We start from the raw sequence: 21,593 nt of genomic DNA on the forward strand, positions 1-21,593 counted from the left end.
TCGAGGTTTATCGCTTAATTCATTGCCTCAAAACCTTGACTGAAAGATGGTTGGAGCCATCAACTATTATCCCGCACCGAAATTTATCGGATAAAAATAGTGAGATATTCTTTCCGGAAATGTTGCTATAACAATCGATAGTATGTAACCAATTTAGGCAAGATTACCTAATATAATTTAGAGAAAATGGATTATTGTTACAATTATATCGCCTTATAAGTCCATCAAAGTCTATATTTATCTCCATATAAACTCAAGGTAATATTTTTTGCTTTAAAATCTCAAGAAAATCTTTTTTTTTACCCTCTAATCTTATAAAGATCTGTTTTTGCTTCCAAAGAATCCCTGGATTATTTATTATAAAACACGATTCATTGAAAGCACGAGTTTTTGTCTATAATTGCGAGAGAAAGTTTCTTGTATACGGTCACTAACTTTTTCCCGTAATCGGTAACTGATTTTTTTCCCTTAAACAATTTGTACAAATCTGTATGAAATTGATTTTGCGTTGTCAGTGAACCTCAATAACTTGCAGATGCACTCGCACGTGGTTTGGAGATAATGTCGTTGACTCTGCAGCCTCGGTTTGGAGTCCGTCTCAGCCTGACTTGTTTTTTTTCGGGTATACAGTAAATTGAAGTTTTGTTTCCTGTTGAAATAGAATTCTCGGACTTTCATTTGTTTGCTCAACTTTTGTCGATCGACGGGCCACATCACGAAATTTTTTACAGGTAGCAATTTTCTTTTTTTTTGGGCTCAACTGGTGGCTGATCAAAGATTGTCGGCTTTGTTTCTCCCTTCGTAAGTTTCGCTCCGTTGCTTATAAGATTTTTCAAATACCTGCTTGGCATGTTTGTCTGGTCTGATTTTTACCACTTTTCATTTTTTTTCTATTGCTTTTTAGCAAGTTTTAAATCTGCAATGAAGAGCAGCAAAACTGGAGCATGGCGACTATGAATCAACAAAAAATCATCTGTAAAAGTTTCCATTTATGCTAGAAATTTTTATTATTTTTTGGGGGACATTTACTTCCAAAAGAACAAAAGCAAGTATGAATTAACTAAAAATCAGCGGCAAACAGTTCAAGCAATTAAGTATTTTTTAAAACAATCGACCTTTCTCGAACGTACTTAACCCTACCGGCACCACACTTCACACATAGTAAGTGGTGGAAAGGGGCGTTAAATAAAAACAGGTCAAAAAGACTTTTTTACGCGTTTGTTTGAAGGTTTTGATCAAAAACTTTCAACTCTTAGGTCAAATTCCTGAAAATTACATACAGGGAAAGGACGTTAATTGGCACACGTAAAAAAGAGCAGCAAAACAATTTAAGAAACTTAAAAATGAAAGGAAAACAGAAAAATTTATAGAGAAAGAAACAAATTAAGTGGCGCAAAAATGATAATGACTTTTAGTTTCAGAGTTAGATTTTTCTAGCGGCACCGTATAAATACCCTTGACCAAGTTTTCTGTGGGTTATTTTCGTTAACACAAACATAGCGTAGTGCGATAATACGTTGCTTTTTTTAATAAAAGCGCAAATAAAAGCTCTTTTTGGTGGCACTTAGCCGATGTGAAAGTGCAACTTTTGGAACATTTAAAAGGCAGGCGACAGTATTGGCATTATTATACGATATGCTTTGACATTTGATTAGTAATAAGTCAATCAATGTTTTTTTAGTTCATTGCAATCGGGCACTAGACTTTTTCCCGTAACCTTTGTCCACAGAAAGATCTCCTTTTTCAGCACGTTGCACTCTGAACTGCAGCAGTTGTCTCTCTGAACTGCAGGCAGCTTCGGCCTATATTATTTCGGGTTATTGGCCTCGTAGTATGTAGGTGTGTGTAATAAAGCTGATGGGACTTTAACAACGTTTTATCAGTTTTTAAGTCTTCTTTCTTTTTAATTTCATTTTTTTCTTGCTTTTTTTTCTCGGTTTAATAAGTTTTGGGCATATTGTATATCGACTTATTGGCCTCATGTTTTGTCGTTCAATGAGCGAAAAAAATTTGTTCGTGTGTGCATTGAAGGGACTTGGGCTTTAACACTTTTTTAAAGTCTTTTTTGATTTCATTTTTGTTTTTTCTTTCTCGCTTTGATAAGTCTTAGCCTATTTTATATCCGCTCATTGGCCTCATATTTTGTCGTTTGATGAGCGAAAAAAGTTTTTGCGTGTAATGGGGGGATATAAACTTTTCATTAGTTTTGAAGTCCTTTTTTGAATTTTTTTGGCCTAAAGGTTTTCCTCTCAGGTATTTTTGGCGTGTTTACAGCTTGGTAAGTTTTCTTCTGATTCTTTTTTTACCTTCTACTGTCTTGTCAGTTTTTGATACTTTTTTGATTCGTTTTGATAGATTTCGACATTTCTAATTTTTTCGATATAGTGGCTGTGTTATATTGTATCGCAAGTGGTGCGAAGCTCGGCTTCTCCTATGTGTGCCGAAATTCGATTCCAACAAAGATATATTTATCACGGTTTACATCCAATTTGACTTTAATTTTAATATATTACATGCCAAGTAATGTTGTTGCCTATAGCTTGTTACTTTCCAAATTGTGCAGAGAAGCTAACTGGAAATCATTAATGTCAGGGGACAGAATTAAATCTTTAGAGGTCATTTATTTTTTAAATTTCACTAGTTTTTCTTTTGAACCCCTTTAAAAGCTATTTCTTGGCGGTTTTTCGCTTGTATTTGCGAAGCGGGGTTTCGCCTCTGTTTTAAAAAAAAATGGCTCAACCATAAAAGATAAAAGTTCCAAGAGTTTTCATGCAATTTTTTGTTCAATATGCGAATGTTTAGAAATGATCAAAAAGTCAAATAAATTTTTAGGTTTTTAGTGAGTACCACAAATGAAACCTTATAGAATCAAGAGATATATCAAATTAAAACCCATTCAGGGGGTAATATGACAAAAGGGGATCATATGGCAATCTTTGGGTAAATGATTTTTTTCTGATCTACTTAGAAGTAGCCGTTTCATTTAGAATAGGCGACCTAGTATTCGTAGAAGATTGATTGGCAGATGTAAAAGCACAGTATTTAGCCTCTTTCTCGAATCGCCCTTTCGTTTATATAATAATTTCGGAACTGTTTGGATTGATGCCATTATTAAATCATCTATTCTCTTCTCAATTTCTCTTTGAGTGGTATTCACAAAGTAATATGAAAAACAGCTTCTATCGCGGAAAAGAAGTGAACCTTGCAGGTTTTGTTCTAGAATGTATGACCAAATTTTTGTCTAGTTCTGGCATTAACTGAATCCGCATCATACTTCAGTGTTATGTCGGTTCAAGCGGGAGAAACCGAAATCTGTCGGCCAGAGTTTGTCGAGTCAATTCATTGTTCATGTCTCAGTACAGACAACTACGAAGTTGAGAACTTAATATCAGACAATTATGCTAATCGGAACAGCGGCTTTGTGGCGTTCAGTTTCGTAAAACCGCCAGTGACTTTAACGTGGAATTTTAAATCGACAGTACGCATAATAAATACTGTTCGAATTGGCCTAAATGTTGGTGAACAAATATGCACCGGGCTTCAAATTTTTACGGAAACGAAACTTGAACCTCGAAATTATAGGCGTTATAATTATCAATCCGAAAAATTCAAATGGAATAAATTAGCCGACTTTGAAGCTAATGAATATTTTTATCCGACTGTTATTGTTTTTTCGAAGCTTCAATTGAACGAAGAGTTTTGTCCAGTAGCTGAAGAATTCCTCACCAGAGTACGCAAAGTGCAGATTCGAATAACTCGTGTTAAAACTTCAGGACCGCCTTGTCTATCAAGTGTGAATTTTCTTTGTCCAACTGAAATATTTGCCGATTCAAAATCACGCGACCTCATTACGCAATCAAAAAGCGGTATAGTTACAGAGCATGAAAAAACAAAAAACGGTTCTTTAGGCGATGTTTCAAAATCAGAGGATTTATTAAATGCTGATGATAATCAATTGATTTCTGGCCAACCCGTCGATAATTTAAAATTTCCAGACGAGTTCACGGATAAAATAACGCAGGAAATAATGTCGAAGCCATACTTATTACCTTCAGGGATTAACATAGACGAAAATACTCTTCACAAAATTATAGAATCAGCTCAATCCCAAGGCAGATTACCCTTTGATCCTTTTTCCTACCAGGAATTTTCGTCGGTGAATTATCCAGTTGAAAATATAGAATTGAGAGATCGAATTCGATATTTTAACAGGCAGTATAGGTTACAGAAATCAACTCTTTTACAGAACTTCGGAAAGTGAAGAAATACTTTGAGTCGCGGAATTTCCTGGTGGCTTTCAGTGAGCTTGAACATTCAAAGTCTTTAAATATTTGTGATGCATAAGGCTGGAGCTAGACGTGGATGAAATTTCATCGCCAAAACTGCAAACTTGAACTGTTTACTTTAGTTTTTAATTACTAATCTATGTATGTTTTCTTAATTGAAAGCTGACACCCGAATATCTGGTTAAATTGAATTTTTCCTTCCCGGGTGATGTTCCTAAATTTTTTTATTTCACATCGCCACAATTTTACCCAGTTGAAAGCAACAGATATGAGATTACGCTGGTGGAAGTGATTGGACCTCTAGGCATTTGAGCTTCAAATGTATCAAAAACATTGTACACTGCATGAATTCGTATGCATCAAGACATCCGTGTTTGAAAACGTGGCAGGCAAGCCAAATTGTTTGTTTTAAGTCTAACCGATGGTACAAATTAAGTTCACCAAAATACACCAATGAGGAAAGGTCATACAAACTTACAGGTCATACAAAAGTAATGAGAAAAGATCATAAAATGTATGAAGCTTACACTGAACCACTGTAAAATATCGAGGAGTTACAGTAGAAATTATCATGCAAATATACTTAAAATGCAAATGGAGCAAATATAGTTATCAGCTCAGGTTAATGGCGTGTACCTGATAATTCTATTTACAGAAAATCATTTGAGCCGAAGTAGCAAATTGATTTTGGAGTCATAACTTTTATGAACTGATAAGTTCATTGCTCGGGACTAGCTAAGTTAAGCTTTGGATTAGTAATACTTGTATTGGAGTAATTAAAATTTTAATGACAAATTAAATTTGATCAAATTCTTACCATGTCACCGACTGCTGGGTTTTTGAGCCGGGATCCGACCGATATCGAAAGTCTTCTGTCACTGAACCCAAGAGTCAAATCAACGGCTTCAGTGAAGCCAACAAAAAGCACAAAAGTTGAAAAACAACACTGGAAACGCAATGTTAATATCAACGCCGCTACTTCATGTGGGTCAAAATGTAGCTCGGATTCAATTTTGACGAACGATTTCTCCGATATTAAACATACTACTCTAAGCGAACGAGCTGCGTTGCGAGAAGCAAACCGATGTTTAAAATGTGCCGATGCGCCGTGTCAGAAAAGCTGTCCTACTCAGTTAGATATAAAATCATTTATAACTAGCATCGGTAACAAGAATTACTACGGCGCAGCCAAGTCGATTTTCTCCGATAACCCCCTCGGGTTAACGTGTGGAATGGTTTGCCCTACAAGTGATTTGTGTGTGGGTGGGTGCAATTTATACGCTTCGGAGGAAGGACCTATCAATATAGGGGGTTTGCAGCAGTTCGCGACCGAAATCCTCCAGAAACTGCGTATTCCGCAAATCGTGGCACCAGATATAGTCACGAAGACTAAAAATGACCCAAGTTATGATTCGAAAGTAGCTTTAGTTGGATGCGGTCCTGCGAGTATAAGCTGTGCCACGTTTTTGGCACGACTGGGATACCGAGACGTGACAATTTATGAACGGAACTCATATGTCGGCGGATTAAGTTCGTCTGAAATTCCTCAATATCGGCTTCCGTTTAATGTCGTGTCATATGAAGTAGAGCTCATGGAAAACATTGGTGTTAAAATTGAGTTCAACAAAAGTCTCGGAAAGGATTTTACGGTTGAAAAGTTGATGTCCGAAAATAAAGCAGTGTTTTTGGGGTTCGGACTTCCAGAACCGAAACTGATCCCAGCGTTTGACAATCTTACTGCTGAAAATGGATTTTACACCTCGAAAGATTTCTTACCACTTGTGACCCAGTCTAGTAAACCCGAAATGTGCGGTTGTAAGACACCGAAACTTCCGGTTTTGTCTGGCAGGGTAATTGTTCTCGGATGCGGCGACACTGCCTTTGATTGTGCGACGTCAGCGCTACGTTGCGGGGCCTCGAAGGTCTTGGTTGTTTTCCGTCGTGGATTCTCAAACATCCGTGCGGTGCCTGAAGAGATGCAGTTGGCGGTGGAAGAGAAGTGTGAGTTTGTCCCGTTTTTGTCTCCCAAGAGAGTGATTGTGAAGTGTGGTAAGATTATGGGCATGAAGTTCTTAAGAACTGAAGAGAATGAGAGTGGACGGTTTGTGGAGGATCCAGAGCAGGAGGCTACAATTAAGGTAAGAGTTGGAGAGTAACTTTCTAGTTTTACATGAAAGTAATAATTTTAGGGCGGTTTAATCAATCAGTTAATTTAAGACTTCGAACCTCCTCAGCTCTTGATTTTGAAACATGATAGTCATTTTATTTGGCAATAAGTACATTTTTCCTTTAATTAAGATTAAAAATGGCACAATCGATACATGTAGGTAAAAAACTTACGAACCACAAAAAGACTTTGGTTATGGGCATCTAGCTGGAAAGAACATATTTTAACAATTTAGGCCAACTATGTGATCTCGGCGTTTGGCTCTGGCCTGACGGACCCTGTGTTGAGAGATGCGATGAGTCCCCTGCCCTTCGACCAGTGGGGTCTCCCACTTGTCAATGACAAGGATATGTCCACTTCCGTACCAGGTTAGTCAGTGCATTCAAATCAATTAAATATGACCTTGAGGTATTGCTTTTTGTCGGTACATATTATAGGATATGTTCGACCATCAAATATTTATACCATAATAATTAAAAAAAGTATTCTGAATTAGCTTATGAACTGGTGTCCCAAGTGGATCGGTTGATTCTGGTAGGTTAAGAGATTGTTGAATGTGAAAAGCAACTTTCAGTTTGTTTTTAAGAATTTCAAGCATGAATAACATTTTCAATTAGCTTTTGAAATAAAACAAAGCTTTTGAAACATTTTTAATTAGCTTTTGAAATAAATGGCTAATTGCATGTGTGATTAATGAAAAGGATAATTGATTTACAAAAAAAGAAATGATTGTTACTGAGTGCGTTATGTGGCTGTATTGCAGGAGTGTTTGTGGGCGGGGATCTGGCGGGAGTGGCCAACACTACTGTGGAATCAGTCAACGATGGGAAGACGGCCGCCATGTCCATACACAAGTACATACAAGGTAAATATATTTTAAGATCTTATTAAAACAAACAGCGACTGCGTTAAATTACGAGTTTATTTTTCCAACCCGAGTCGCACAAATGAGAGAGGCTGTGAAGTGGCCAGGTTTTCGCCTCTTAGTCGAAAGGTTATACGATATAGAAAGCTCATTATGATCCGTGCTCGTTGCTCGAGGGTAAGGCTACGTTAACAGCCCAGAAAAAAAAACCAATGATAGTGCATGTAAATCTTAACCAGGTTTAAAACAGTTGTTCTACTTGAAGAGCTGAACAGCTCGTAGTTTGTTCAGGGGCGGTTCTAGGATTTTTTCGAGAGGGAGGGGGCGGTTTTTCAAAAAATTTCAAAGCAGGCTTATTATAGAAAGATTTAAGCTTGGGTATTTAATTCAAGTCAAAAAGATTTATTAATTTTCCGGTAAAAAGGCAGCTTTAAATGTATTTTAGCCACATCTTGGGTATAAAACACAAAAAAAGTTCTGAAAAAAATTTGAGCAACTCTATTTTTTTTCTTTTTCTAGTCCTTTTTTGAAGAGAAAATTTTTGGCGGAAATTAGTGCCCATTATGACTTTTCAACTATGATTATGAAATTTGCCCGAGTTTTAGGCTTTACCTCAGGTACTTTCAGCCTACCGTGCACACAAAACGACACTACTTTGAAAAAACTGAAAAACGTTTCCTAGTTTTTTTTTTCATAAATATGGTTGGCACATTCTGCGCTACTTGGACTCCACCCGAATGCAAAATATCTCCCCATTTGCAATGGCGGAAATTAAAAGATCACCTGGCTGCTGTGTAACTAATACAGACAATTCTTGCAATAGCTATCGGTGGAAAAATATGCAACATGAAGACATTTTTTGAGATTTATTTAATAATGTTTTAGTTCTGGTGAGCGTAAGCATTAGTGTGTTTACTCAAAGAAAAAATACAGAAAAAAATTTCATGAAGTTTTCTCAGTGTCGAGAAGAACTTGTTGAGTTTTTTTGGTCCTAAAAGAATCTTACTTCATATTGATTCATTAAACCTCAAATTTTGAATTAAGATACATTAGCCATTGCTAAAATAGTTGGTAGTTTGATTTAGGCTAGCTTTTAATCCTTCTCTCCGCACTCAACTAAAAACTACACAAATTTGAGAAAGAAGTGAAAAAAAAAGATCCGACACCTTAAATTCTAATTTTAAGGTGTCAGATCTTTCTGTTCGGTTTGCATAGCCAACGAATATGCTTCTTGTTCCGATCTTTGTGAGTGAATAAGAAATTTGTTTTCGAGTGTTTGTTTTTTTTTCAAACTCGTGTACAGCAAATAATCATCAGCATAGAAACGCGACAACTGTACAACTAATACCCAGAGTCGATCGAACAACAAAAAAGTCAAAAATCAGCGGCGAGAGGCTGCATTATAAAATGGAGTTCAATGCCTAGAGAAATCAGACTGGTCACATCTCGCAACTTGTTAAACACAAATCAGTACCAATTGGCAGATCGCTCGGAGCTATCAGAAATTACTTCAAATAAGTTTTTCCTTGAGCTATTTAGTAAATAATTAGATAATTGGTGACACGTTCAGTTTAAACTATATAGTTCATTGCTGGTAAATATAATCATTCCTAGACATGTTTTATTAACTAAGAGGTTATTTGAAATAAACATGTTCTTCTGAAAAAAAAAGCATTTGAAGTGCACTCCGCTCCCCTCTTTCTTCAGGAACGGATTCCTCGGCCATCTCTAGTGGTCTTCCCCAGTTCTGTTCGGCTGTGGATCTGGTGGACATCTCAGTGGACATTTGTGGCCTCCACTTGCCCAACCCCTTCGGACTGGCCAGTGCCCCTCCCACCACCACCTCCGCCATGATCAGGAGGGCATTCCAACAGGGTACGCTGAGTATTAATTCTTAATTGCTACTTCAAATGAGTCTGTATAGACTTTATACAATAGGCTGGACTGTATGAGGATCGAAATGTTAATTAACTAAGTTTTGACTCCCTGCACATATACCAAGCTGAAGATTCAAAATGAGCTAAAAGTAGACTTATTTATACTCATTGGAAGTACCCAAAATTGGCTGTTAAAGCGTCGAAACAACTAGTATGGAATAAATAAAGTTCCTTATTTATCCCTTCAAGAAGCATGAAAACGTCCGACGCGGGGAAAAACCTTTGTTTTCAGGTTGGGGTTTTGTGCTGACGAAGACGTTTGGCCTGGACAAGGACATAGTGACTAATGTGTCGCCCAGAATAGTGAGGGGCACTACATCTGGCCACATGTATGGACCTGGCCAGGGCTCATTTCTCAACATAGAACTCATCAGTGAGAAGAGTTGTGCCTACTGGTGTCAGAGGTCAGTTCATATGGTGATTAATTTGGACCATCTTTTTTCACGGAGCACGAGCAAATATACGAGCTGTTCAGCTCTTCGCAAAGAACCGCTGTTGTGCTTAACCAACTATGTGCAAACAACTCTGAGATTTGGAGTTGATATCAATTACACACATACTTGGTTAAAAGGGTGTAAGATCCAACTGGTTTTTCAGTATACGCTGTTTTTCGTTTTTTTAGTCTTCATGTGTTTTTGAAAAATTATGAAAGAAGTCAGTATAGATATTTGAATTTTCCCAACCAGTGGAATAAGAAAAGTAAATATTGATCCAGTTTTATTGAATTGGGTTGGTTTTTATGATAACGAACGTGTCTATGATAAAAATATTTCGGAATTTCACAGAGTTTTATGATGATATACTTTTTTTGTTAAAACTCTGTTTGAAAAGCATCATCTGATTAAAATAGTTTTCTTTAAAGCTGTGTGTATGTTTTTTGATGTACGATTTGTTGTGTGTAGTGTGCGTGAATTGAAGCGTGACTTCCCCTCCCAGATAGTGATTGCATCCATCATGTGTTCCTTCGACGAGGCAGATTGGACTGAGCTGGCCAAGAGGGCGGAGGAGAGTGGGGCCGATGCCCTGGAACTCAATCTTTCCTGCCCACATGGAATGGGTTAGTCACTGTACAAATTGTAGAACGTTTTGTCAAAATGGTGTCCTTTTTATACGTCACTTTTTAAAGTATTTTCGATAGGTTTTGACTAAGTCACTAGTTTTTTTCGACCAGCTGGTAACCCAGGGTACAAGTATGTTAGTTGGGTCCCTGAAAAAATCAAGTCTGCAAGACAGATCCTGCTATTTGTGAAAATAGTTTAAAAGCACTTGTAAACAGTTGCTTACTTTGCACTTTTTAATTGCCGAGACCCCCCGCAACACCTCGTACCCTGTATCCCATGATTTAATGCACTTCAGGGTCTTATCTAATTTTTGGGGAACCAAACGTTGAAAATATGCTCAATTTGGTGCCAAAAACAACACCCCCCTTTACAGGTTTTTTTACTCGCTGACCGGAAAGACTATTGTCTACAATTTGACTCAAGCTATAATTAGCTTTTGACTCCAAGATGTTTTTTTTTTCCATGAGTCTTATCTTCAGGGTCTTATCTTTCTTCAGGGTCTTATCTAATTTTTGGGGAACCAAACGTTGAAAATATGCTCAATTTGGTGCCAAAAACAACACCCCCCTTTACAGGTTTTTTTACTCGCTGACCGGAAAGACTATTGTCTACAATTTGACTCAAGCTATAATTAGCTTTTGACTCCAAGATGTTTTTTTTCCAGGAGAGAAGGGCATGGGTTTGGCTTGTGGTCAGGATCCGGAACTTGTGCAGGCCATATGTCAGTGGGTGAGGACTGCTGTGTCTATACCATTCTTCGCCAAACTCACCCCCAACGTCACCAGCATCGTCGCAATTGCCAAGGCTGCCCAGGTTCGAATCTCGACAGGCACAAAATTGATATTAATTATGCGCGTAGAATTTTCTCTAAATTGGAAGGCTAGCACATTATATCGAAGCAGTTGGAAGTGTTCAGGTCGTCAATTAAGAAAAAATTCTTGCGAAGCCTTTTTTTTTAAACATTTTCATCGATCATAGTTTGATGCGTATTTTAGAGTGGTTTTTTAAATAGCTCGCGCTAGAATGAGTTCAAATGGCAATTGGACAGTCTTGGTTATAATAGGAAATATGATATATAATTAGTGGATAGCTAATTTCATAGCTAAGCTTGAATTTAGCATGACAATCCAAGTAACAACCCTGGTTGTTACTTAGATGTTACATGACAACCCTGGTATTCTAAGATTAGTCCACTTGTTTCTAGCGTACCTCGCAACTTTCTTAGTGTTTGTCTAAGGCGTAGCAGAAAGTGGTTTCGACCCCCCCCCCCCCCCCCCTCCTTCTCCTCCCATCTGTGCTTGTTGAGCTGTTTGTGTTTTTTATTCGTTTTTTTGCGTATGTTTGTTGTGAAGTGCAGCTCATCTTTGTTTTAATTTTTATGTTTGCTTGCTAGCTATTTCCCCCTTATGATACCTTGTAACGAATTTTCCAGCTCCTCTTCCTTGCAATATGGGTGGGGGGGATAGTTGACAAGATCCTTGTTGTAGGATGGAGGGGCCGATGGGGTGACTGCGACCAACACAGTGTCTGGCCTGATGGGTCTGGATGCGGGAGGCAGTGCATGGCCCAAAGTGGGCATTCAGCAGAGAACCACTTACGGAGGAGTTTCCGGTAGGAAAGCATAGCATCCGTGTAGATTCCTTTCCTGCTAAATGACTCAGGTCTTTTTAAAATATCACAAGTTAAAATGTGTTAAAAGTTAAATAATGATAACAAGTTGAATATATACGTCGAAAATACAATCAGTTGGAAAATCTTTTTAGTTGTGGTTTCTGCGAAACGCAGAGGATCTATGAAAGGCTATTCAGCCTGTCTAAGCATAGTCCGTTTCTATTATTTCCCCACATTCCAGACTGAGTTATTTTGTTGAGCGAAGCTCTTTTTGTTGCGACTCAATGCCGTTTTTTTGCTTTTAAAACTTTCACGTGGTACCACTATTGCAGCCGTAATCGATCAGGCTGTGGCACACCTGAAGCTAGAGGTCAAGTGAGAGCTCGTCCTCACACACTATAATTGCCATGGCAGGGGATCGATTACACGATCTGACGATCATCTTGAAGTGATCACCTTCCTACTATGCTAAGTGCCTCCCTGAATCTAAATCGAACCTGAATCTAAATCCTTCACCGCTCGGAATGGAAATCGGAACTTTTTTTACTACATTTTTGTCATACTGGACCTAATAGTTTTCTTTCGCCTTCGACGCCATCATTTACTAGACTTTGATGAGGAAACTTGGGCTGAAAATAATCTCTCTTGATCAATGCCATTCAAAGTGACACGCGAACGCCATTTTTGGCCTGTCGATAGTCTTTCAAGTGTGCTACCAAAGTCTATTTTTTGCTCGAAAATTCCTTGGTTGATTTAAAAAAAGAGTATCCCCCTTTTGACTGCTAGTTAGTTTTCGTGGATTTTCATTTTTGTAATTCTAGGCAATGCAATTCGTCCGATTGCGTTGAAGGCGGTGTCTGCAATCAGCAAAGCACTCCCTGGCTACCCTGTGTTAGCTACTGGGGGAATAGACTCAGCCGAGGTGGCACTCCAGTTCATTCACGCGGGCGCAGCTGCAGTCCAAATATGCAGCGCTGTCCAGGTGAGTACTATTTAACTCCAGGTTAACCATCTTTTTATATAAAATTATCTTGGCGATCTAGACAAATTTACCGCCAGAGACTGAAATGGAAATAACTGATCGAGGAAAAATCTAATTGTTAATACTTTCTCATTTTTCTTTCAATTTTTTTGCTCTCCCAAAAACTGAACTACTCTTTTTAAATAAAGCTGTAATAGCTCATACTAATCAAACATTTTGGTGTATTCTAATTTACTCTAATGCCAACTGTTTGTAGAACCAGGACTTCACACTGATCGACGACTACTGTTCTGGACTTCGGACCCTGCTGTACCTAAAGAGTCTGGATTTGGACTCCCTCGGATGGAATGGACAGAGTCCCCCCACCCCCAAGCACCAATTGGGAAAGACTGTCAAGCTACAGAACACAGGTGCCTTTTATTCTTATAGACAATCTTTGCAAAGATCCACGTAGCTTGCGTTTAAAATTATCATAATGTATTCGATCGAAATTGTCTAAATCGCGTAAAATAATGGTCACTGAAAAAACTATTTGAAGATTTCGTTATTTAGACGTTTTTCCTCGTTGCTAAAAAGAGCATAACTAAATATTCAGGTGTCAATAATTGATAAAACTGCAACGAGATTTTTTCGTTATGTTTACCTTAAATTGCCACGTATATTTTCGACTAGTTGACTAATAAATTAAAATATAAAAATTAGAAAATTAATTGTTTTTATCAATATTATCAACAGTCTTCAGTATTCATTTCGATTGCAATGTTCATGCTTTTTACTCTGTGATCAGCAAGTGATATCAGGGTTACTATCACGGCTATTGGCTTTATATCCTGTAAACAACTCGTCTAACAGAAACAGACATAGTTGTCAAAGAGCCTGTAGATTGAGTTTTTTTTTACAAAAATGTTAGACTTTTTTCCGGCTCAAAGAATATAGCCTTTTATTTCTTTCGATTTGGTTCACTGAGAGTTTTTTTGTTGTTCCGATTATTTGAAAATTGAGGAGGAAATTAGTATTCGGGTGTGTGTAGTTTCTTTTCTTGTTTTTCACGCAAAATCAGGTACCACAAATAATCATCTGAATGGGTCGAGTGATATACCAAATTCAAGCCTTTTGAGTCGTGAATCGACCGACATTAAAAATTTCTAAAAGTTTTTGCACAGTTATCGAAAGAAAACCGTTTGAAATTATTGATTTCTTTTCTATTTCGAGCGAATAAATCGAGCGGACCAGGCTTACAGCAGCTTATTTATGCTTAATTTAAATCTTGAAAACTCAATTTTAAGCAAATAAATTTAGTGTTTCGAGTTTATTAGCGCCTTTTTGGGAACCAAAAACTTTAAAAAAATTTTCTGCAAAAAGTTTGAAAAGACAAATTTCGAATTTTTGAAAGTTGTTTTTATAAATGTTTTTCTACTCAGTTTTCCACAAATGTTTTGTCCAATTTGCTCTTTTTAACTTACTATGACTGACGATGATGCCTAAATTATAGTTTTACATCAGATCCTTTTATCAAATCACGCAGAAAAAATTACCCTAATTTTAAGAAAAAATGAAGTTTTTTTGAAGACTATGGTCGGAACATTCTGTGCTACTTGCACAGTAACTAGGTATCCTTGTTTTTCTTTTGATTTAGTGTGTTATGTGCTCTTTCTGTTCAATAACCAGCGCCCATTGAGATCAGTTATTGTCTCTTGTGAAAGTTTTGCTAAATCTAATTCTCAAAATTTTTAAGTGTCAATTAAGAAATTAAGGTGTTGATTTTTTAACGGTTCTTTTTCAGGATAAAATTAAATTAATAATTGTTAGGCTCAAATTTAATTCATGCGAACAAACGAATGACTCTGAGAATAAACGTGAATAACTTTCATTTTCGAGCGTAAAAAAGTCTAATATTGTTGGCAATATTGCTGCCTATTATTGGCAGTTTAATTGTAATCACCTCTCGCAGCTTTGTCTCAAATTGAGTTAGTTTTACGGAAAAGATATCAATCATTAAAAATTCCTGATTTTTAAAGAGCTGTAATGTGGTATAACTTTTATCGTCGAAATTAGAGAGATATGTAAAATCAACTCAATCGTTCGTTTTTAGTTCTATTTGGTTCATTTATTTTTTTTTGATTTTCTCATGGCTATCATTTTTTTTGTCATTTTCATCTCTAGGTTTGTTTCGTGATAGGCCACTTAAAGCTAGTTAAGTATTTGTAATTTAGTTTTGATCTCTGATTTTGGTTGTTGTTTTTTATTGTTTTTCTTCGCTTAATTGGTTTAGGCCTATATTGTATAGCCTTAGCTATCTTTTATTTCGTCATTTGAAGAGATTTGTTTTTGCTTTCATACGTTTCAAGAGCGATTGTTATAAAGGGGGTGGGGCGTCTATGAGTTTTTAAATAAAGTGTTTCCAACATTTTATGAGAAAATTGATTTTTTTTAAAAATTTTTACAGATTTTGACAACAATGTTTTTTGGAATTTTTGGCTCAACGGGCTTCTAACCATATCTTATCGGCTAAGTGGCCGTTACGTATATGCTAGTGATTGCTTGTTTAATGCTGTTGGTTGCGTTTCTCGACTGTGTTCTACTGAAATTTTTGTAGATTTTTTTCATTCAAGATTAATATTTCTAGTTATGGTTTTCCATCTCTTTTTCTATTCGCTAGCTTGAAATGCTAAGCTTGCGTTGTATCGGAAGTTTTGCGAAGCACTGCCATGCCTCTGTGTTTGAATGACTTTCGTTTACCATTTTTACAGGCTCTGAAAGCTGTCTTTTTGTTTCCGATATTTTTTGGTATCAGAAGGAAAAAGTTTTAAATATAAGAATTGAAGTTAAAGCTCATAAAGAAAGTCAAAAAGTTGGTATCATTTCAACGGAAAATTGACTAATGATGATCCGGTTTTCGAAATTCCGAAACTGTAAAAAATTAGGTATAAGTTTTTCTCGAATTTTTTTGAACCATTTTCGAAAGGTAATCCTGTTTCCTATTTTTGTCATTGAAAAGCTGCGTTCTTTCTAGAAACTCACTTTCAGTGCCTTAACGTTCTCTCGAAGTTTACTGTTTTCTGGAGACGCTGTTTACTTTTTGCTTCAAGAGTAGTAGTTTTTGTTTTCATTTCTGCATCGCGAAGCTCAATTTTTTTAGTGTATAGTTTTCATGCGTCATAAATTTGACCTCATTATATCTGATCCGATGAAATTTGATTGTACTCCAATATTGGCAATTTCTCTTTATTACACTAATTTAAACTTTGATTCAATTCTTCTTTATTGTGTTTTCAGGTCTCCCTTCGTTCGGAACTTATTTGGTGGACAAGAAATTGCGAGAGGCTAAACTCAAGAAAGAAACAGCTGCCAATAAAGATACAGTTACTGAAACTACTAAAAGGCAACTGCTGTCTCCGAAGCAAGTGAGAGGAGTGCCTAGAGTCAATGATTTGATCGGAAAAGCTCTGGACCGAATCGGAAACTGGTGAGCTTGTCTACTTTTTTAAGAGTAATGAACGTAGTGAGTAATCTTAATTGGCGATTTTTTTTTCTTGTTTCAGGAAAAAAATCTGGTGATATATTACACTAGGTGGTAATTTTGAGTATAGTGCATGTATTAAATTTGAGAACTATAATGCATAAAATAGTCATTTTTAATTAATATTTCATTTTCAATCACTTGTACTAAGACTAAGTTAGTTTTTCTATAACATTACTCTGCCAAATGAAATGCTATTCAAAATTTCACATTTACACATCTTTTGCCTAGAAATTTTGCCTTGAAATAATTTTCAAATAATGTGTGAAGTAGAAAAAAAAGCGATGCAGTTATTGAAATTGATCCTACCACCTATTGTAATATATCACCAAAAATCTTAACTTTTTTCACCCTCAAATTTGATGCTTAGCGGTTTGACATTTGAATTTTTTTTTTCAGTTCACTTCATTTTTTTTGTTAAAAGGAAGGCAAACTTCGCTATCGAACAGCAAAAATGTAAATGTCATGAAAAATGTGATCGACTTCTAAAGAATTTCGAAAATGGAAATTGATTATCAGATTTCCCAGAGAAATTAAAGTTTTACCTATTGATGCAGTTCTCAAATTTCGCTAATTTTTCTTGAACTTCAAAGAGCTTTAACGCTATAGTTTTTACTTTGAAAGTCGAAGTTTTCTTCTTTTTTTTCAAAAAATCAGCCCATTTTTTTTCGAGTTCCTTAGGTTGATTGACACTTTTCCAACTGTCGCGTGGCTTTGTTGATCACAATAAATTGTATTGTAGGTACGAATTGAGTAGTAAGGAGCAGGTGGTGGCCCTGATAGACGAAGACATGTGCATCAATTGTGGCAAGTGCTACATGGCCTGCAACGACTCTGGCTACCAGGCCATCTCTTTCGACCCCCAAACACACCTGCCCAAGGTCAGTTAGATTGATTAAAATCAACGAGTTGGCATAGATTATGGTGTTGGAACATTATAACCAAAAAATCACGTTTTTTCGGCGCGCGCTCCCCCTCACAATTATTAGATATTGGCGCCAAAAGCGCCCCTTGAAAGTTTTTAGGGTCGGTCCGCCAAAAATGGATATCTCAAAATAGTACAAAGGGGACCGTTTGAGTCGACAGGGGGTCGAATCCCTGAGGGGGGCGTCCTCCCCCACTCACCCCTAAACCCGCCCCTGGTTTTTATTTAAGATTTTACAGCGATAAAAAAAATTATGTACTGATCCATTTTTCTCAAATCGGTTAATTTTATTGATTTTTCGAATAAATTTCGAATCTCACAGGCAGACGATTTTTTGCTAATTCGAGGATTATTTCGAATTTAGATTTTTTCCTTTTTCCTCACCTGTAAATTTTTACTAGTGAAATTTTGTTTACTTTATCCGAATGTTACAAAAATTGGCATGCGAACTAATAAGGCCATGACAAACTTATTTGGTCTTCATGTTTAATTTTGTAAATCCCCTCGTTACACCATAAAATTGATGCTTATGTGAGGAAAAGGGTTCCCAAGCTTATCACCCCGTGTTTTGTAGCCCCCTTTTTCTTAACCCCCTCTCATATAACCCCGAAATTAGATAACCCCACTACAATTTAACCTCTTTTTAAAACCAATTGTTAGAATCAAAGTGAAACTTACTTGAAAAGGATTCGGAACCATATCGTCGGTAAACATCAAAGCTTTAATTGCGAAAAATTTTGCGAACCAAAATGAGATAACATGCACGCTGCTAAATGCGTTTTAGATTTGAACAGAATTGACCTTGCCGATAGTCTAGACTTTGATATGAACTTGAAAACGAATCCGACCGACATGATTCAATTTGGTGCATATACAAAACAGTCCCATACAAAAGGTCCGAAATCAAAAAAGGGTTCTTAAAACAGTCCCATACAAAACATTCCAAAACCATTTGAATTTCTTGACTTTGATCTTTGGCGCCGACAGAATTGATCTACGCTTTGAAAACTCAAACATGGGCGTAATTAAAGATCAAAGAGCCAAATTTGGAGCAATAATTCGGATGACAACTAAAGGCCTCATGGTATAGTGGTTAAAGCGTTAGTCTCGAAATCTAGAGATCAAAGGATCGAATCCCTGGCGGCACAAAATTTTTTCCAATTTTTCAAAAAAAAAAGTTGAATTTCGGGTAAATATGATAACGGGTATATCAAGGGTACAAGATGGGTTAACCTTAGAGGGTTGGGCGGAGGGAAAAGAAACATCAACACCTTGTATGTCTTCTTTATTTTGCCGGTTTCAAATCGACTCTAGCTCAATTTTGAAAAATCAAGGCAAATAATTAAACTTGGAAAAAATTTTGTTGCTTGGCAATGTAGAATAAATAGCAAATATTTAACTCAAGTTCGCCTTAGCGCGAAAGAAATGCAAATCTGTTTTTTCTTCGTAAACATGCATAATACTTTGCACTTTTTCGTTGAGCACCCGGTATTTTTTTCTTTTTTGTAAATTGGTGCCCACTCGAGGCGTTATAGAAATTAATTTTTTGGACGGAAGCGTCTTTTTGCAAATTTGCAATCACTTTCCATATACTGGGATGCGATCCACTGAAGTATGACTGTATGCCATAATGCCAGCCCTCTAGAGCATTTGTTGTTCTGGCCAAACCCGATGATGCCACATCCCTTTGATTCCATAATGAAGGGGGGAATAGGGCTTCCCGATTCGGGACGAGACTTTTCATGTAGTTAGATCCAAAATAAAGGCAAAGCTCGTCAACTTTCGCTATTTTTTCCGACTCTTTTATGGTGCGATCGCAAACTATTTGAATTTCCTTCACTATTTTATCGTAGGAATTTCCTATTTCTTCTTTTTCAAAAGCCAGTGCTGGTGGTTTGTTTCGTAATCCTTTTTCAATCCGAGCTCCGCGATTTTTCTCATAAAACTTTGTGAAAGATGGAAGAAACATCCCGACAGCTTGGTCTCGGGAAAATTTTTCTGAAACGCTTGAATAGCGGCCTGCTCAAAATCCAGTAAAATTTTTTCAGGTCTACTATCAGGGGCTACTATTTTTAGGGCTTCTAAGAAACGGTGGTAAGTTTTTGTTTTGTTTGGCAGGAACGCATAAATGCAAGCAGGGGCTATTCCTGAAAGACTAACGTGTATGGAGTAAAGTTGATAAACTGTTTTCGGGGTGAATTTAAAAGTTCCATCAGCCAACCAAAAATTGAATGTTTCAAGCACACGTAGCATTTCAGGGTCGCCGATTAAAATAATCCTCTCGTGATCGTTTTGCCCACTGTCAAATCTTGTAAAATTTTTGAAAAGTTCGGGTATTTCGAAACTTCTGGTTGCTGGGGAGACTGGTAAGACTTCTCGCTGCTTGCGCGCTCGTTGTGCGGTGCGATCTAAATTTTCTTTGGATGGTAGGGCTAGTTGAGTGGCAATGTAGTCTGTAATGGGCTGAATGGCGGTTCCGACTGCGACCGTTGGGGTGTTACTATCGCTTAGATCCTTGATGTTTTTTTTTCAAAACTAGTCGAGCATCAGGTTTGCCCGTGGAAATATCGTGATTATGTTGACCCCTCGTTTCAATAAAGTTTTCTCCATCCGTAATTGCCGTTGCGCGGCGTTTATGGGTTTGATACTTTGAGCAGTTCCAATTTGTTGTTGTCTTGTTTTTGCGTTTAAAGTAATACTCGTGGCCTGATACCACTAGCATTTGTTTGTCTTTCGAAGATAAAGTAAAATGGAATGACGCTTCAAACATTATCTGATCTGATAGAGTGGTATAACAATGGTTAAAGAAACAGGCAGTATGATTTTTTTTTTTATAAAACTCACAAACGTCTTTTGTTGCCTTCAATTAGCACCATGTAGGTTATCTCTGTTTTAAACGCGTGAGTGAGGGGTTATTTCTCTAACTAATTGAAATGCAATTATTTTTGAGATCCTAGAGGCATCAAGTGAATTAGGACTAGCTTTTCAGGCCTCAATTAGTAAATTTAATTGGACTACTCCTGTACTTATAAAAAGGACTTAATTGAAACAAATTATCGTCATTAAATGGGGGTTAAATTGTTGTGGGGTTATCATGTTACGGGGTTATAATCTAGGGGGTGTAAACAGAGGGGGTTTAACATCATAGGGTTAAAGAGTGGGACACCAGGAAAAAGAAAGAGTCCTAAGTTTTGTTATTGCTCTTTATAGAGCTGCTTTTTGTCGTGTTCTCGCAAGTGTTTGGGAATCGAAGCTTCGCCTCTCTGTCTAAAAATTCAAAGAGTCATTTTTTTCGTTGAAATTTGAAAGAAGAGGTTTTCAAAAGACAAGTCAGTCATTTCTTTCAGTTTGCTTGCGCTCATTGACACTTTTCCAACTGCATGTTGGCTATGTTTGTCTACCAAATGGAAATCATTTTTGGGGTTAATGGAGCTAATTAAACATTTCGGGGGGGGGGGGGGGGTGAATTGAGCTAGTTAGAGCTTTTCAACTTTTTTGAGTAAATTTTAAAAGAGATTTTTGGTCAATTTTAAAAGATTTTTTGGGTCAATTTAAAAGATATAACTATTTTTAGGTGACCGATGACTGCACCGGCTGTACCCTATGCGTGAGTGTATGTCCAATCATAGACTGCATCACCATGGTCCATAGAGAGGGGCCATACATTCCCAAGAGAGGAGTGCCCATACAAGACCACACAAATGACCACGAACAGCGACAGGTGTCGAATGGAGTAAAAACCAGCGTGGAAAATGGAGTGGTCAAATTAGCCGAATGTCAGTAGATCGAATTTATGATCTGGAATTACTAGATAAATTCTAATGTATTACTAGATTCAGCTAGAGTTAACCATATTTTTGTTCGCCAAAACTTTGTTTCAAGCTGATATAGCTTGGAGACTATTATTAGCGATGACTTCATTAATGATGAATTGGTTTATTATTTGGTTACTTAATTAAAATGAATTTGGCTATTCTATTCTGACTGATCATGCAACAGATCAATCAATGTATTCAATCTAGATGCGATTTAGTAATTAGTTGATGGTTGTCTGATTTAATCGCTGCGTTCTATGTTATTAACTGAATATCCAATTTGCTTAAATATTTAATTTCAATATATAATGTGTTTTTGTGTTAAGTGTGGTGTACATTGCTGATTTAAATTATTCGGACAAAACGATCAAAACTTGAGAAAAATGCGTTTTGAGTTTAAAGTTTTTCAAGATTTTTGTCTGGA

At 36.9% G+C, this 21,593-nt stretch overlaps 2 protein-coding genes across 2 annotated transcripts; both read left to right on the plus strand.

The window, feature by feature from the left end:
- Window positions 1–3,163: 3,163 nt before the first annotated feature.
- LOC134853877 (RING finger protein 37-like) lies at window positions 3,164–4,505 on the plus strand. The gene has a single exon (XM_063869833.1). It carries the CDS (start codon window positions 3,284–3,286, stop codon window positions 4,259–4,261), a length of 978 nt encoding a protein of 325 aa, XP_063725903.1. The 5' UTR covers window positions 3,164–3,283; the 3' UTR covers window positions 4,262–4,505.
- A 113-nt stretch (window positions 4,506–4,618) lies between these two features.
- Window positions 4,619–21,557, plus strand: LOC134853876 (dihydropyrimidine dehydrogenase [NADP(+)]-like). Its single transcript, XM_063869832.1, has 13 exons — window positions 4,619–6,424; window positions 6,689–6,821; window positions 7,217–7,318; window positions 9,026–9,193; window positions 9,488–9,659; window positions 10,158–10,312; window positions 10,981–11,129; window positions 11,804–11,927; window positions 12,749–12,909; window positions 13,166–13,319; window positions 16,186–16,375; window positions 17,172–17,310; window positions 20,929–21,557. The coding sequence occupies exons 1-13, from the start codon at window positions 5,105–5,107 to the stop codon at window positions 21,136–21,138; spliced, it is 3,177 nt and encodes a 1,058-aa protein (XP_063725902.1). The 5' UTR covers window positions 4,619–5,104; the 3' UTR covers window positions 21,139–21,557.
- The last annotated feature ends 36 nt before the right edge of the window (window positions 21,558–21,593 follow it).

This window comes from Symsagittifera roscoffensis, chromosome 9 (genome assembly GCF_963678635.1).
Source record: "Symsagittifera roscoffensis chromosome 9, txSymRosc1.1, whole genome shotgun sequence".
Lineage (NCBI taxonomy): Eukaryota > Metazoa > Xenacoelomorpha > Acoela > Convolutidae > Symsagittifera > Symsagittifera roscoffensis.